Source organism: Orbicella franksi, chromosome 1, assembly GCF_964199315.1.
Source record: "Orbicella franksi chromosome 1, jaOrbFran1.1, whole genome shotgun sequence".
NCBI classification, from domain to species: Eukaryota; Metazoa; Cnidaria; class Anthozoa; order Scleractinia; family Merulinidae; genus Orbicella; species Orbicella franksi.
Genome location: NC_138145.1, coordinates 13,370,834 through 13,387,529, shown reverse-complemented (window position 1 = coordinate 13,387,529; position 16,696 = coordinate 13,370,834). Strand labels below are relative to the sequence as shown.

At 38.3% G+C, this 16,696-nt stretch overlaps 1 protein-coding gene, 1 long non-coding RNA gene and 1 pseudogene across 3 annotated transcripts in view; 2 read left to right on the top strand and 1 right to left on the bottom strand.

Annotated features, from left to right (window-relative positions):
- Window positions 1-2,265, bottom strand: part of LOC145491883 (torsin-1A pseudogene) — a 32,404-nt pseudogene extending 30,139 nt beyond the window's left edge. The window contains exon 1 of the transcript XR_014049896.1: window positions 985-2,265. The product of XR_014049896.1 is annotated as a torsin-1A pseudogene (transcript). The remainder of the gene's footprint in view (window positions 1-984) is intronic.
- A 120-nt stretch (window positions 2,266-2,385) lies between these two features.
- Window positions 2,386-5,679, top strand: LOC145491851 (torsin-1A-interacting protein 2-like). The gene has a single exon (XM_081471137.1). It carries the CDS (start codon window positions 2,465-2,467, stop codon window positions 3,644-3,646), a length of 1,182 nt encoding a protein of 393 aa, XP_081327263.1. The 5' UTR covers window positions 2,386-2,464; the 3' UTR covers window positions 3,647-5,679.
- Window positions 5,680-8,630: 2,951 nt separating this feature from the next.
- On the top strand, window positions 8,631-15,055 carry LOC145478228 (uncharacterized). The gene is made up of 5 exons (XR_014048215.1): window positions 8,631-9,748; window positions 10,176-10,252; window positions 10,324-10,388; window positions 10,606-10,664; window positions 13,883-15,055. It is a non-coding gene; the product is annotated as an uncharacterized LOC145478228 (long non-coding RNA).
- Window positions 15,056-16,696: the final 1,641 nt, after the last annotated feature.

The window sequence follows — 16,696 nt, the reverse complement described above, 5'->3', positions numbered from 1 at the left end:
TTGGGTCATATGTGGTTATACTTTCCTCTCATAAAAATATCTTAATTGTGGATACTTCTACCCATTTTTTGTGTTAATTGTAATACAAAGAGAAGAATTGGTTAATAAATTGTCTTAATACAAAATAGCCCTTTTTCTGGAATATGTTGTTCCGGACATATCCATACTCCTTCCATGGCAGGTTTATTAGGTTTGACCCCCCCCCCCCCCCCCCCCGCACACACACACACACACACACACACACACCACCCATCTTTGTAGCAATTCCATTAATTAAGTTGTGTTTTGTTTTGGTTCACATCATCCAATAAAATTTTGGCTTTCAAGACCTCTCTCCCCCTTGGATTATTTCCAATAGCAGTAGTAACAACTTCCTTTAATTACAGAAGATGGCACATAAGAATCAGGGCTTGAAAAAATTTGAATTTTAGCTTGCCCTTCAGACAAGCAGCTCTCAAATTTTGCTTGCCCTGGGCAAGTTTTAGTTGACTTTTTTTTAATTTAGTTGGCAGACAACTTGCCTGGGCCCTTGCCCATTGGCCAAGTGACAATAAAAAGTTAATTGCCCAGCAGGGAAATCTACTCGTCCCAGACGAAAGGATGGCACTTTTGTCAAGCCCTGAACAGTGGACATTGATGGTCCTCTATCCGAAAAGTAATCTTCATTGGAGTGGGTATGGATATTTTATGGAACCAGCCAATGAATTTTATCACTACCACTTCTATTCAACAGGGTTGTGACAACATTTAAGATCCAGTACGGACCACTACACTTTTCGTGCATTGGTAACAATGTTTTGCTTTACATAATAGCGAAGTTTCTATTGTTTCCCATAGCTCACAGCCTGCAAGGCATATTGGCCAAAACTAGATCTCTAATGCTGAAGATAGGATTTTTGGGGGGTCTCTAGAGGTAACATCAAATACAGGGAGGCTGGGTGAGACCAAATGACCTGTAGATATCATATAGGAAATCTTTAATACCTGGCCTGCATTCATTCTCTTCAAGCTATGAGGAGGTTGTCACAGTGATTCTTGCATCCCTGCTCTAACCTGACTTTCTGGCCGCTGGGATGAAAAGAACAGGGGAAGGGAAAAAGCAGGGCTGTTGACCCCAAAAAATCAGTAGCAAACTGTCAGCATTAACAGGAAAAACGGTTCAAAAATTACGCACTTCCAAAGTTTTTGTGTACTAGGATGAAACTGGGAACCACCCACTCCAGATGTTCCAACTTTCTCCCAGTGCCTACCACAGGTTCTCCATGCAAAAGTTCATATGAAGTAATAACAGGAATCACACAAGGTAATACTCAAAACTAACTCTAAAACACTTTGTTACCTTAACCCAATATATAGTCTACTTTACTGGGAATCTTCTTACAACCAGACTGGGAAAAGACCTTCAAGTCATCAGGAAAGTAGATTAGCTCGTCAGCTACATCGTTAAGGATCTGTTCAGTGACTGGGTGTCCTTTCTGTTCTAGGTCAGCCTTAGCACACATTTTGATGTGGGATCTCTCCAACCGCATAAATGGAATGAAGTAATCAATGAGATTCTTTTCAATTAGAGATGAATGCCAAAATCCGCCCTTGTTATTAAATTCTCCAAGGTTAATAACCTTGTCCATCTGTTTGATTTTAATGTCTTTCCTTTTCTTTCCCTCCTTCCAGTGGGTTAGCACAGCACTGTTTATTAGATGTCCCCCGTATTGCTGAGGAAAATGAAGACACTTTTGCGATAGTCTATCTTTCCCACATCAGGGTAGTGGTCTAAGTAAGGCTTGAGGACATCTATGAGCCCTATTGGCATTTTATCCATTTCGTCAAAGATAAACAATGACCTAGGGCACTTCGACACGGAGTCAGCCACCAGAGTGCGTAGGTGACGCTTGTAAGACTCCACATAAGATCGGTGAGGGAAGTCATGTGTGGCAATAATTTGATGAACAAAACTACTCTCCATCCCTCTCTTGAAAATGTACTCGGCGACGATTTTGCTGATAAAGTTCTTTCCTGATCCCGTCCAGCCAAATTGAAGGAAAGCGCCAACGCTTTACTGGGAGACTTGTTATTCAAATGCTCTACAACTGCCTTTAATACGGTCTCTGTGACTAAATGTTGTTCAAAAACACGTCTTCGGAGAGATGATTGTAGACCAGTTATGTTCGGTGCAAATCACTTGTCGGTGCAGCATTCCTTGATCTGACAGTACACTTTACGTCCAAGGTAAGCAACCATAGGAACTGCAACAATTCCAATGGCACTTTCAATCAATAATGCTCTTAGGATAGATGAATTTTTTTGTTTCGTTTGTCTCACGATAAAGTCACTTTGAGATGTAGATCGCGACGTTTCGACTGCTAGTCTTCATCAGGCGATGAGGTCAATTGTTACGTGTCGCTATTTGTAGCACCTTGGTTCGCTACTATTGGTGTATTTCGATTCCCATTATTATTCCGACTTTATGACGCTATTCCCCGACAAAAACATCGATGTTCGCAACAACAGAAGCTTTAATCTCTCCATTTTGAGCAAAATCACTCGCCTATTCCAAGAAAAAATCTTAGAAAAATTCTTATTGGTCGAGCCCATCAATGGACCAGTGAACTTCGTTGTTAGAACAGTCAACTACATGAGCGGCTACCAAGCGATGATTTTCCGAGAAAACGCCGAAGCTTTGCACATTTTCTTAGGCCAGGTAGGAAAACAGAATTTGAGCAAGGAAATGGCTTCTACAACCTCTGATGAAAATGGTAGTGGTAAAATATCAACTAAAGAAGGGAAAGTGAAGACGATGCACGTTGCAGAATATGAGTATGAAGCTGTGCTGCTAAAAGTGAGGGGAAAAGTTGTCAAGAAGAAATATGATGATATGCAAGGTACTCCATCGAAACCAGGTTTAGGGTACGTACGCAATTCAGTGGGACTTCTTATTGGCTGTGCAATTGCATGTCTGCTAGTTGCTATCTGTATTTCTTCTCCTGAGCCTGGAATGAAAGGTGACTTCGACTTGGTGAAAATCTTCGGACATGGTGTCGACCAGTTACAATTATCGTTTACTAATCAGACAGAAAGATTCTGGAAGATTTTAAAGAACCGTGGCTTGGCGCACCTGAGAAATAATCATCCTTCACAACCACTGGTATTTTTGCTGGCTGCACCGCCCCCAGCTCATGAGTGGGTAGATTGTCTGGCTGTTAAACTTGCCGCAAAGCTAGATCCAAGACACAAGAGAAATTTAGCCAGAATTGATGGAGCTGACCAAAAAAGGTATCCAGGAGACAAGGTCAAGAAATATATGGACGTCTATTTGAACAAAAAGTTTCTGGATGGCCACAGAGTGGCAGTTATTCATCATCTGGAGCTCTTCCCACCTCCATCACCCATGTTGTTTTACGCTTACTGTCACGATCAGAATGCACCACACAAAGAGGTAGCCATAATCTTTACTGTGCATTTACCAGAAGAGCCCAGTTTATCTCTGTCTCCGAAGGAGAGAGAACGAGCTGTTGAGAAATACCTTTCAAAGCAAGTTTGGGTAAGGGATGACATGGATCCCGTTGCTGGTCTTTTAAGCCACATTGCAAACACAGTTGCTCTTATGAATGGTGAATCAAGCGATTCATTAAAGGCTTACTGTTCTTGAATTTGTGTGGATAAAGAGGAACTAGAGAATGGTAGCTTAACTCCCTTGCGGGGGTGGAGATGGACTCCTATATGAAAAGGACTGGGTTCTTGTTGGAAATTTTAACAAGATCCTCTAAGAGGTACCAAGATCCTGTTTTGCGGGCATGGCTTTAATTTTGTTTGACACCTTCATTATGTTTAAATTTAGTGATAAATCAGTTGATTGTCAAATGTCTCCTTTTATCCTTTTTTCAGCTCTATACTCTTAAATGTATCACGAAAGCTCCTGCTGTGGACCTTTTGAGGCTGAATACCTCAAAAGGTATTATGGCCGCATTTTTAACACCTAAAAGGTACAACAAGCACCACTGTCCTTTTTATACGGGAGCCCCCTTGTAAGTTTCATTTCATATTTGCTACATGAAGTAGTCATTACTGCTGACCAAGAATATGTAGGTATTTTTATTTTCTTGCCATGTAACCGTACAGATTTCTAGGTTTGTACTGCAATTGTAGGAATGTAGGCACAATAACTTGTAAGTATGGCTTTCGCTTGGTTATTTTGCTCGTATTTCTATATTGTACACAAAGTTTGTAAGCTAGCGTATCGTTTTCTTGTCGCTGCGAATCTTTCAGACCTTTCAAATGTTCAGATGTTTCAGTTGCATAAATTAAATGTGTGCTAACCTGAATGAATACGAGTTATTGGCCTGGCCCAGTGTAGTTGGCCGCTACACCCCCTTCCCCGGGGCTTAACTTTGGTAAAGAATCCAGTTTAACCAATGAGTAATACAGTCAATGTGGTTAGATTTTTTGAACAAAAAATTCATTTTGCTTGCAGGTGGCTATGAGAAGACTATGAGTTGTATGTGGTAGTTGTTCTAGCATGTCACTATCTGTGGCTTTTATTTTAACACATGCACAATGTAATTATTTCATGTGTGAAGGCATAAAAATAGAACAGTTAAGTTTTGAAGTTTCAAAAACTATATCAAATATAGTTATAAATATAAATTTTATTGTGCTGAAAAATGCCTTTTGGGTTTTGGATTTCTTTTCTTTTTTGTGCATAACTCTTGCAATTTTTGTAGCCCTTGTAATTTTTAAATAGAAAATATCTTACTCTTTTGAGCCGGGGTTAAGCTAGGTTAAGCCGTGATCACATTTTAATTTTTCTATGTTCCTTTGCCTTCGGCAGCTGTGCCCATGGTACAAGCAGCAGTCAAAACTTTACAGTCCAAATGAAGGGACACAAAAGAAGTCTTATTATTTGTGGTTAACAAAAGTAAAGACAATGTTAAAGTTGTTTTGGCCTCTTCAAATACTTAACTTGAGAACTGAGAGTTTCATTTACAAAGAACAAATTGTTTTTGGAATAACATGACCATTATCCTACCTTACTACACTCGATGAGCAAGTTTGCCAGTAGCAAGTGACCCAGTTCTGGTGGCAAATTTAAAGCATAGAGGTGCAAAATATTTCACAGTTTTCAGTTATTTAAATCTGTTATGATTTCTAACATTTCAAATCTCTTTTTGTGAATATTCAATGCATTGTCCAGTAGGAAAAGTGGCCTGACATGACTGTCTTTCTTGTAAACAAAAATGTGATGTCAGGACAGTACAGTTTTCCACATTTGCTGATTTCTGATTGGTAAAATATAATTTCAGAGGCACTGGCTGTATGCAAGGTTGTGAAGAGTATAGAAAAATAAAAGTACATGTAAGCGCAGAAATCATCCAAGTTAAACTGGGAAAGATTAATGTTATTTTAGATTTTAGAAGTAATGTTATTAAGAATACCATATGTAATTAAAATGTATAGAAACTGACTGCTTCAGGCTAGATTGATGTGCTGCGACTGTTAAAGGAGCTGTGTACATGGTTTGCACTGGATAGTATGTGTTCATGTCCTCCCCCTAAGGAGATGAGGGGGGGTGGGGGCACTTCTAAAGACAAAGTGAATAAATTTGTGACAACCTTAGAAGTAAAGAACAAAGTTAAAAAAAAATGTGCAATGTTAAATGAACTAAGAGAACCTCCCCCTCCCCCCCCCCCCCCACTCCCCACACCCCACAAAGACAAAACACAACACTAGTATCTGTGGAAAAAAGTTTCTTACATTGTTTGCCACATAATTTGGAAACTCCAGGATTCCTTACTTCATTGAACGAGACTGCCATTTGAGACAGAAAAGTATGTTTGTATGGGAGGAAAAAAATACTTAACAACTTGAGTCTTCACCAGCTACTATGCCCCCTTTTTATCCCGAAGAGTTCAATTAATATCTTTTTTTACAAAGGTAATCCACATGAATTAAATATCATGAGCTTTACTTTGTTAAGTTCAATTGCTTTCATTTGACATGAAAGTCGAAAGTTTTAATTTCCAAGACTTTATTGCGATGGGCACTCTTCAAGCTAACTTTTTAGAATCTATCAGGGAACAAAATCATCAGAAGTAAACAAGAACTTAAAACTAAAATTTAAAATTATTTTCATTCTGTTGGGAAAGTTTCAGCTGCAGTGCTTTCTGAAACTTCACAGTCAGTAAGAACAAAACCATGTGCTCTCTTTCTTAAGGTGGCTTACTACAGTTTTGATGGATTATAACAGCCCAACTTCTAACTCTTTTCAAAAATGTTCCAAGATGTTTTTCCTTTTCTATTTTCTGTTTGCTTAAGTCTTTTGCCATTCTTTGTGAAACTTGAACAATTTAATGTCAACAAATGAACATTCCTTAACATTCATTTGTTACAATGAATGTCAACATTCATTGTAAAGTATTTTTTGTTGACGTTAAATTGTTCAAGTTTCACAAAGAATGGCAAAAGACTTAAGCAAACAGTAAATAGAAAAAGGAAAAACATCTTGGAACATTTTTGAAAAGAGTTAGAAGTTGGGTTGTCACAGTCCATCAAAACTGTAGTAAGCCACCTTAAGCCACGATTGGGGGTGGCCTTAAGGCCATAACTACACCTTCAGAGGTCGCGGGAGAGTTGGGTATGACATCAGGGTCAAACTGAGAACTTCACTGGGAGGGAGCAGTAACCAACATGGGTAATTTACGCGCGCTCCGACAAGTGTTACTCGGCAAAATTATGCTGGAGGGTTTTTTTTTAGAATAGGAGGGCAGCGTTACTCTGAATGATCAACTAGTGACAACTAGGACACAGCAAGCAGCTAGGCATGATCTGCAAATGGAAGCGGTTGGGTAACGTTAGTTGAGAACAAGTGAACACCGTTGTGGATGTCAGAGCGATAGGAGGCATCATTAGTTCAGTGCAGGGAAACAGTTTCGTAAATGTTAAATGGATGCAAGTAGTGAGAGGAGGGACTTGTTTTATCTGTGGTCGAGAGGACCATCTTGCCAGGGACAGGAGTGCCTCGCTCGAGGTCAAGATAGTCTCTTGTGGAGGTAGAAAGTTTGATCAGTGTGGAGAAATTGGACATTTTAAAGTATAGAGTAGCGAGAGGCATTCTAAAGATATCCAGCTGGGGCAGAGACAAGGAATCAGTCAGCGTGACTGGAGAAATACTTCAAGCGTGATCGTGAGAGAAAAAAGGCAGAAAGACAAGCAGAAATTATGTCGATAGTGATAACGAAACAGAACAGAACTCGACACCGGACTATGTGTTTTCTGTGGGGGATAAGTTGAGCCACAGGATGGAGGTGTCCATTTGACAAATTTCCTTATCGACTCAGGAGTGACATGCAACCTTTTGGGCCAGGGAACTTGGGAGTGGCTCAAAATCACAGAACATCCAGTGCTAGACCCGGAAATAGACTAAATTCCTATTTCCCTATGAGCTCCTATGGGAACACCAAACCACTTACTACACTAGGAACATTTACAGCTGACATTACGTCCATTGACACTGGTATTACATGAAAAACTGATTTTTAGTTATGAACGGAGACGGCAGAAGGCTACTTTGTAGAGAAACGGCAGATAAACTTACAGCACAACCTATACGCAGGATTCCATTTGGTGTACGAGAGAAAGTGTTTTAGAAATGTTGAAGTGGCGGTCTGAATTTCGCTCAAATTTTTCAACGGATTCTAAAGCTTTTGACTCTATAATTTGGAATAATTGTAATATAAAGATAGACGGCAAACCGATCTGTTATCATAACTATATGAATGCTGGGGTAATTTTTATCAGAGATTTAATGTATTCTCCGAACAATGTTGAATCCTTTAACGTAGCAAAGGACAAGGGACTGATAGGCTCAAATTACTTGACGTGGTCTGCTGTTCGCTGATCTGTGCCAAAGCATTTAAGGAATCTCATCGTCGATAGAAACGTTTTAAATGCACTTGAGTTAAAATGTGGTAACAAAGATTTTGATCCTCTCTCGAGCAAGAGTAGAAACTTTTATGCTTTTCTCATTCACGAAAAAGTCAAACATTCAAGAGGGTTCTATAAACTAATGTCAGATTTTAACTAAGTGAAGAAGAGACTCGAAAAGCGTTTGTACTGGTAAAATCAGTTGCTCTTGAAACATTTGTGCAATGTTTTGAGTTCAAAATTTTAAACGACATTTTGTTTTTGAATACCCGATTAGCAAAAATCGGAAGGATTCAAAGTGATGTTTGTACGTTTTGTCAACCCTCTCGAGAAACATTAGAACATTTCTTTTATCGATGCTCCTTCTCAACTGAATTTTGGACTAAATTTGAAAACGTTTGGTTGACAGTAACCAGGGAGCAAATAAAACTGGAATATATTAACATTATATTAGGAATATTAGATCAGAAATCTAACCTGCTGAACTACTTTATCATTTTAGGTAAAATTTATTTATGGAATTGCCGCAAAAATAAACAAATCCCTCTCTTTTTGCCTTTCGAAGATGTGGTCAAGAGAAAATATGAAATTGAAAAGCTTATAGCCTCTCAAAGCATCTTAAGCTTAAAACATTTTCAGGCAAAATGGAACCTAGTTTTGAATAACAATCCATTTTTTTTGTAAAGGAGTAAGTGCTGCTTGTTTGTTTTCTTTTCTTTCCATCATATGGAACTATGTAAATTATGTAAATTTATATGTACATTCATGATAATTCAAATACCTGTATTGTAATTTTAGATAAAGTATCTTGTTAACACAAAAAGTAATTGTGTAATTAGAGTACAATGTAGAGCAAGATTTATATTATCAGTTGTGTAGGCAGAGTGTCTGTAGTAGTTGTAGTGTGTAATCGTAGTGTTAGTAGTAATCGTAGTGTAAGTAACGGTCGTATTGTAAGTAATGTCAGTAGTGGCGTATGTGATATTAGTATTGTAAGTAATATAAGTATTGTAGGTAATGGTAGTATTGTAAGAAGTCTTAGTAGTGTAAGTAGTGTTAGTATTGTATGCAATAGTAAAAAAAAAAAAGTTGGATTAAGTGCAAGAGTGTGGAATCAGATCAGGTCCCTGAATGGCCAACGAGGTGGGTTTCACCGCTTGTTGTCGTACCCCAGTCTGATGGGGATATCAGAATTTGTGCGGACATAACGAGCGTCAACGAAGCCATAATTAAAGAACGTCAGCCTATCTCTACAATAGAGGAGGTGCTTTAAAGAAGTTACGTCACGGTTTGCACGTCTTGAAAAGTTAAGCCTAAGTTGTTCAAGTTCGTCGTACTTTGTAATCCGTATTAATCTTCTCCATCCTTAACCATACTTGTTCTTTTGTGATTTAAAATTATATTTTTGCTGTTTCTCTATCCTGGTAAACTAGTATTTTTAGGTTTCCTTCAATTCAAAGGCAATTTTGTACGTGGCCAACATAACCCAAAATACCGTGACTGGGCTCCTTTAAGTTGGACTAGTGTTAATTATTTAAAGTTAAGATTAATTGTATATTCACATTTGTATCTCACCTCAATTGAGTGTGACGTGTGGCCACAGACCTACTCGACTTCACTTCTTCAAGCAGAAATTCAATTCTGTTCGCCTGTTCCTGCTTTATAATGACTTCAAAATGGCTAGAAAGTTAATTCCAAGACACAAGAACGCTCGGTTTCAGTCGAGGAAACAGAACATGGCGAAATTTTAAGACGTGGTGCAGAACAGAGATGTCTTTACTTGAGGCAAGGCGAAGAACCGTTGCTCAACGGTGCTCTTTCTTTCACGAAGGTATCAAATGTTGTTGAAACAACTTTTCAGATGAATTTTATGGTCGAGATTTTGCTACTCCTCTTTTATTTCATGTTTTTCTACAGTGGTTACTGCAGATATTCTGCACGCCACGCTCAAAACACTTTTAAAATCACCATGAACAGCTTGCCAAATTAGTTAGATGGAATGTTGAATATTTTTACTATATATATTTTCGTGTTCTTGCTCTTTAAACGAATGTTAGGCTTTTAACACTACCTCGAACTGTAGAATAGTTCACCGTTGGCAACTTGCTGTTAGGTTTAGAATATTTTTGCTCTCAGCCACTTTAGCCTCGACAAAGAACAATTAATAGGGTCTATAAATTTTGACGTCGGAAAGTTTTAAAACTTATAGTAACATCTTTGGCATAAAAACCGATTTTCCTGTTGTTGTTTTTTTTCAGCTTTCTGGTGACTAGTGCTGGACCATTGCTGAACAGCTAAAGAAATCCACGAGGTTGCTGGAAGCCCTCAGTGTGAAGTAAGGTTCCTCTTATTGTTCTTGTTGGTTGAAAACTTGGTGATAAAGCATTTGTTTTATTTGATCAACAGGATTGTAGAGATGGACGTTAAAACCTAGGATAGCATTTGCACAGACAAAGAGAACCAATCCAAATGTAAGTGCTCCTGCTCGTTCAAGCTATTTCGAGTTTTTTAGATGTTCAATACCCTTAAAAGCGAACCATTAATTGTAAAAAGTGCAAAAAAAAAAAAAACTGTAAGAAGTTTTAAGTTCGAAAAGAATATTTGCCTGTAACGAGGAGAACACGATAATTTTTGGTCGCGCTGAATATTTGTCGATGAAATAACTGATGATGTCTTTATCCGTTACAGGATTTTGGGAATTTGGATAAAGCAGACACAAGAAAGAAACCAAAAGGACCCAGCAAAATGTAAGTTAAGCTGACTTCACGTTGTGTAGTTTTAATAAGGTGTTAACTATTATATTTTTGAGGGGGACAATCCCCAAAAATTGTCCTGCGCAATAAAAAGAAAGACGAAAAACCGTACACCACGAACCAAGAAAAAAAAGGATATCGAACAGAGCCTAAAAGTCTTGTACAATCCAGAAAGAGGGACACATTTTCCACCCCAACCCTTTTCAAAATCTTATGATTATCCCTTAGCTAACAAGTTTTATGAAACTCTGAAAAAAGGTCAGCCCCCGATTTCATTGTCGTTCTTTATTGTACTTGGGGACCGTTCATTTTTTATAAGGTAGGGGGGCTGGTGGGATTTGGGGGGGGGGGGGGGGGCCATGCAAAAAAAATGGCTTTCGAGGGGGGGCCATCCCAAAAAAATAAGGGAAAAAGGGGGGGTCATGTGAAATATTTTAGTAAAACTTTAAAATGGCATAATGTTTGAATATCAAAAAAATTGCCATAGAATAAACATAGAAGGCAGGATACAAATTTATTACAAACTCTCCTTCTGCTTTAAAAAAACGTTTGGCGACAAAAAGCATTTGTAGCTACTGAAAAGAAGTATTTAACACTTATTTTCGAATGCAGCTTTCACTGGCACTCATCTTCATCTTCGCTGTCGTCGAGTTCTTTGTCGCCGCTTGTGCTGCTATGGGAGTCTCTTTCACCAATGCGGCAAGAAGCAGCAATGCTTTCCGTCAGAGTGTACTCTTCAGGGTACATGAAGGTGTAAACATAATCTCTGACTTCCTGCTCAAGGTTTGTGGTGATTCTGCTTCTTGCAGCATTGGTGAAATAATTCCCTTCCAAGAGCTGTGCGATGTATGGCCCATCTCTTCTAAATAACGACGTGGCAACATCCACAACTTTAATACACTCTTCCGGGACGGCCGTTCTAGGAGGGTACACAAGGCATTTTGGAAAATCATTTCCTAGCAGGTTTCCAACACAGATTCCATAAACTTGTTGGATGTTGTTTTCAGTCCGCTTCCTCTTTCTTTCATTTGACTTTCTGCGGTTTTCTTTTTTCCTTCTCCTTTTGTTGATGTGCTGTTTGAGTATGCCCTTGAATATGCTGTTATAATTGCTCTTCTTATTTTCTAGTGCTTCCATGTCCTGCGTGACCTTCGTCAACTTAGCTTCTATACATTTGATCTGTTTTACATTAAAACTGTGGGCAAATTCTTCGCCCTGCTTCAAAGCAAGCCCAATGGACTGAAAGAGTGTGGAATCGTGTTCCTTTACATCTTTCAATATGACATTCAACTTTTCCACCACTGCTCTGTGCTCTTTGATGGAGAAGTTCAGTTTTCGTCCATCACTGGGCTTCAACTGGTACCCTGGCATGGAAAACTCACTCGCCCTTTCTGAACAGCCATCCGCACTTAGAAAGATTGCTTCTTTTGCTTGTAAGATGTCAAACTGCCTGGATCATTCAGCTGTAAACCTTTTCTTAAACGACTCGTCGCTTTCGCCATTATTGCGCATTTTGGAATGAGCCTCTTTCATGATGCTTATGTAGTAATGCACTCTTTTCCCGATTGGAAAAGCCCTTCATGGGTATGTTATGGTTTAAATTTAGTTTTGGCTAAAATTTTCAAACCAATTGGATTTTCATTTCTCTTTGTTCTGAATTATGACAATGAACTTGACACATTGAAAATTAAGAAATTTTAGACCATAGATAAATTTAAACCATAACAAGTATGCTAAAATTTGTAAAAAGTAATCCACTATTTGCAAGATTTGAGAACACTCATAGCTTTTTGTTCTACCTGCACAGGGCAACATTTATACATGCCTGTCACTAGAGTAGAGGGAAAAACCTTCCAAATAAAGACATCTGTAAATTAAATGTAACAATGTGTTTCACACAACACATCAACAGATTTCCAGTTTTCTCACAACACTTTGTACTTGGTTCAGTATCACAATGCAGGAGCAAGGAAAGACTCTGTTCCAGGCCACTGTTACTTCCGTAAGATTGAGAAGTTTATGAATGAGCACTATGAGGAGGGGGAGAACTACAGGGAGTTTCTAAAGTTGTCCTGTCAAGAAAAGGAAGGAGAAATTTGTTCTCTTTGTTGTGAATGGACTGGACCACCCATACAAAGATACCCTAAACCAGTTCCTGACCATTCCTGCCTACCGGAATACCACTACCTCTCCTACCAGAAGACCCCAAAAGAAGGGCGTGATCCAGATGACTGGCAGCTAAGGGTCCAAGCGAAGAAAGAGCATGGAAGTGGCAGGTTGGTTTTATCTGACCCAGAGAGCGTTGCTCTGTTTGCAGATAAGTTTATTGTCAAATCAAAGTTTGTGGTGGATTATCTTCAGCATCTTGAAGTGCTGGAATTAAAAAGGAAAAAGAGAGCAGGAGAAAAGGCAAAGTTAAGTAGGGACGCAAAAGATAAATCATATGAGGATTATCCTTTGACTGAGTTGTGCGAAGATCTAATCAAGCTTAAAAAGCTACGTGTTCCAGAACTAAACAAGTACTTGAACCACCACGGGCTGAAGCAGCATTTGAAAAGCAGCAAGAGTGAGAAAGTAAAGGCAATTGTAAGACATTCATGCTTGCAGCGGAAGAGTCCTCTCAGAGCTGGCCAACCAACACTGAGAAATGCCAGGACATTGACACAAAATGACAACAGGGCAAGTGCTGACAGCAGTGAAACGGATGAAAGTGACAATGATGAGTATGACAGTGATGCCATTGACTTTGGGGGAGAAGATGACTCAAGTGACGTCATTCTTGCATTCATCAATTCAGATGAGGAAGATGCCAATGAGAGGCCAAATGCCACACGCTCAGGGCGAGCCATAACTAGGAGATCCGAAATTGACTTCTCTTTCTTTTGATTTGTTTTTTAAACAGCTCTCTGTAATATAGGGATTCTAATTTTGTCTTCATAGTGAGCACAATAACGTGAAGTAGGGGGATAATAGAGAAATATTAAAAAAGTTGAAATCTAAATATTGTTTGTTCAATTTTTTTTTTTTGGGGGGGGTCATACTAAAAAATGACCGCTATAAGGGGGGGCCATATGAAAAAATTGGTAAGCTGAGGGGGCGTCATGCGATTTTTAAATGGTGCTTCCCAAATCCCACCAGCCCCCCCTCCCTCATAAAAAATGAACGGTCCCTTGATAACGTGAAAAAAAACGCATAAGGTTTTCAATTTGCAGGATTGCTAGAATGGAAAAATAAACTAGGAATGGAAAACGCGCGGAGCAAGCAATGGGATTTGGCAAAATGTAAGTTCCTTATTTTGTTTGTTTTATTTATTGAGGGAGTTGAAAGCAATCTGCGACAACGATAGCGAGAATATCTTCGAAGATAAGTTCAACCGCTCTGTACACGCATCAAATATTTGGAGCATTTTGTTATCGTCCTCTACAAAACTTAAACAACAAATTTACCTTCTCAAAATCTGTACTTATGGGAATGGTAAAACCCGACGATTACTCTTCCACGCCAAAAGACAAACTTAATTGTCTTGATTTGTTAAAAAGAAAAATGACAATTCTCATTTCTAGAGTGTCCTGCAGGTTTGTACTCGAACGGACCTGACCGAAAATGTCGGCGTGTAAAATACAGACTGGAAAAAAAATTGAAATAGGGAAAAATAAGTTGCTTGAATAGGGGAATCCTTGTTTACAATATTTGCCTCATTAGCATGAGCAATTCAGTTTCTGATGGAGCTATAAATAAAATAGTTCTGAATATTGAAAGGTCATAGTACGATTAACTCTGCAAATGAATATGAGCCCGATGTATTGAATACTTTTTGTACAACACAGGTTTTAAGACTCAAAGTTTTACAAATAATGTATGAGCTCATTAGCGTTTTTGCCACCCAGAAATTTTGCAGTTTTTGAAAGACAATTTCTCATTGAATATTACACCCAAAGAGCTAAAAATTCACCATGTATTAAGTTTCAATAGCTCTTTATCTGCTTAGAGTCAATTCATATATAACATATTTCCTTCTGTACGCATAGCCGTATGTAAATAAACGAAAATATAAACAATGACGTCAGCATGAATCCCCCTGTAAGGCAACAATTGATCGTGCGATCAGTCATCAATCGAGGTTTTGTTTCTTGCAAGTTTTAGTGTTGTAGTGTAGTCAATTAAGTTCAATTTTTTTTCTATGATAGAGACTTGATGTTAAAAGAAAGTGAACGTTCTTAACGCTTAAATGCAAATGCAACTCTTTTGACTCGATAGGGACCTTTAAACCTGGTACTTGCTCAACCTGGAAGGAAACTCCATAAACTGACAATGAAACCTTTTAAATCCAAATCGAACCTTTTCATCTTAAGAGGGAGCTTTTGTAACTAAGCCTTTGCCGTTGTAAACTTGAAATGGAACCAGAAAGAACGTTTCTAAGGCAAAATTTAACTTTGTCAATTAAAAATGCAACTCCTTTCAATTCTTAAGATAACTTTTGGAAATAAAACGGGAACTCGTCAACGAAAAATGAAGTTTTCAACTCAAGAACTACTTTTTCAACTGAACACGGAAATTTACAATGAAACTTTGTACTCAAATGTAGACGTTTTTCAATTGCTAAACGTTTTGATGGGACTTTTCAGCTCGCAAGAAGTCGTGTAACGTGAAATGTAAATAGTTCTTTTTCAACTTTTAAGGATTGATTGTTGCTCAAAGTGGACCTTTTGTGTTTGATAGTGGAACTATTAAATCGAAGTCAGAACCTTTTCCAAATGATACTGAACTTTTCAATTCAAAGAAAACGTTTTCAACTCGCCAAGGCAGCATTGAAAACTGAAATTTAACTTTTTTCAAATTAAAATGAGTGTTTCAAAACTGGACGTTTGCGAGTCGAGGTATGTTATGGACGTGACAATGGATGAGTGAGAGAGTAAGTGAGTGAGAGATGTATGTGTGTCACACCAATCAGATTGGATCTACTATAAACAGCCAATCAAATTTCTTGCTGTAAAGGTAAATGGTATGTGAGAAGATTTGATCCCGATACAGTTCAGAACGGCCATCATTATTCTTCTATAAAAAGGGAGGAAGTATTCATTTCATATATTGGGCTTACTTCGACATTTTCTGTGGGTTAGGCTGAGGATTTTGTGGGCGGGTTTGATACTCATTTGCAACTGGATAATCAGTCAAAGAAACATACTGTTTGGCATATAACTACGAGCATGCGATGAAGGGTGAGCTTTTCCCATTAGATAAGTTTTTGAATTGAGTCGCTCTACTACTAGGTTTAAGATGCGAATGAAAAACAAGTTGATGTGGTTTCTATGATAGGATCAATTGTATTTTAGGGGGGGGGGGGGGCGGAATACACTACTGGGAATATGAAGCGGTTGTGACCAGGTTCAAATCGTTTGCGTGTTGTATTGACACCTAAATATTGCTGCTGAGTTCGTAATGAGTGTTCCGGGCGTGTCGTTAATTTCATCATCCATTCGCTAGGTACATAGGTGTGTAATCGAAAAAAGAAAAAAACAAACAAACAAACAAACTGTAAACGTATTGTAGGAATTGTACTCTAAGGAAGTGTTGTATAGTAAGTAGCATAAGTAGCTTATCGTTAGTGGTATTGTAAGTAGTGTCTGTCTTGTTTTGTTAGTAGTGTCCTTTGTGTTGCAGTAAAGAAAAATAATTACAAAATAGAAAAAGGCAACTACACGCCGTTTCTCAATTTTCAATGGTGGCCTATAGGTTATACATTGCAATACACGACAAACGAATCTTTCATACTTTTCCCATGACGTATTGTTTTCTATTCCGATCTACCAAGAAACCATTTCCACTAAGTTAATTCAAATTATAAATTTGCGAGAAAATGCAAAGGTCTCCGAACTTTTATAACCAAATGAGCAAATATAAATCTTAGGAAAAGCAGAAAGTTTCCTTAGTCCCTATTAATTATACATGTTGCTAAAAACGCGACAAACGGAAAATAATGAGTACTTTACTCTTCACTTCCCTCCACTCCAGGATAAAGACACAGT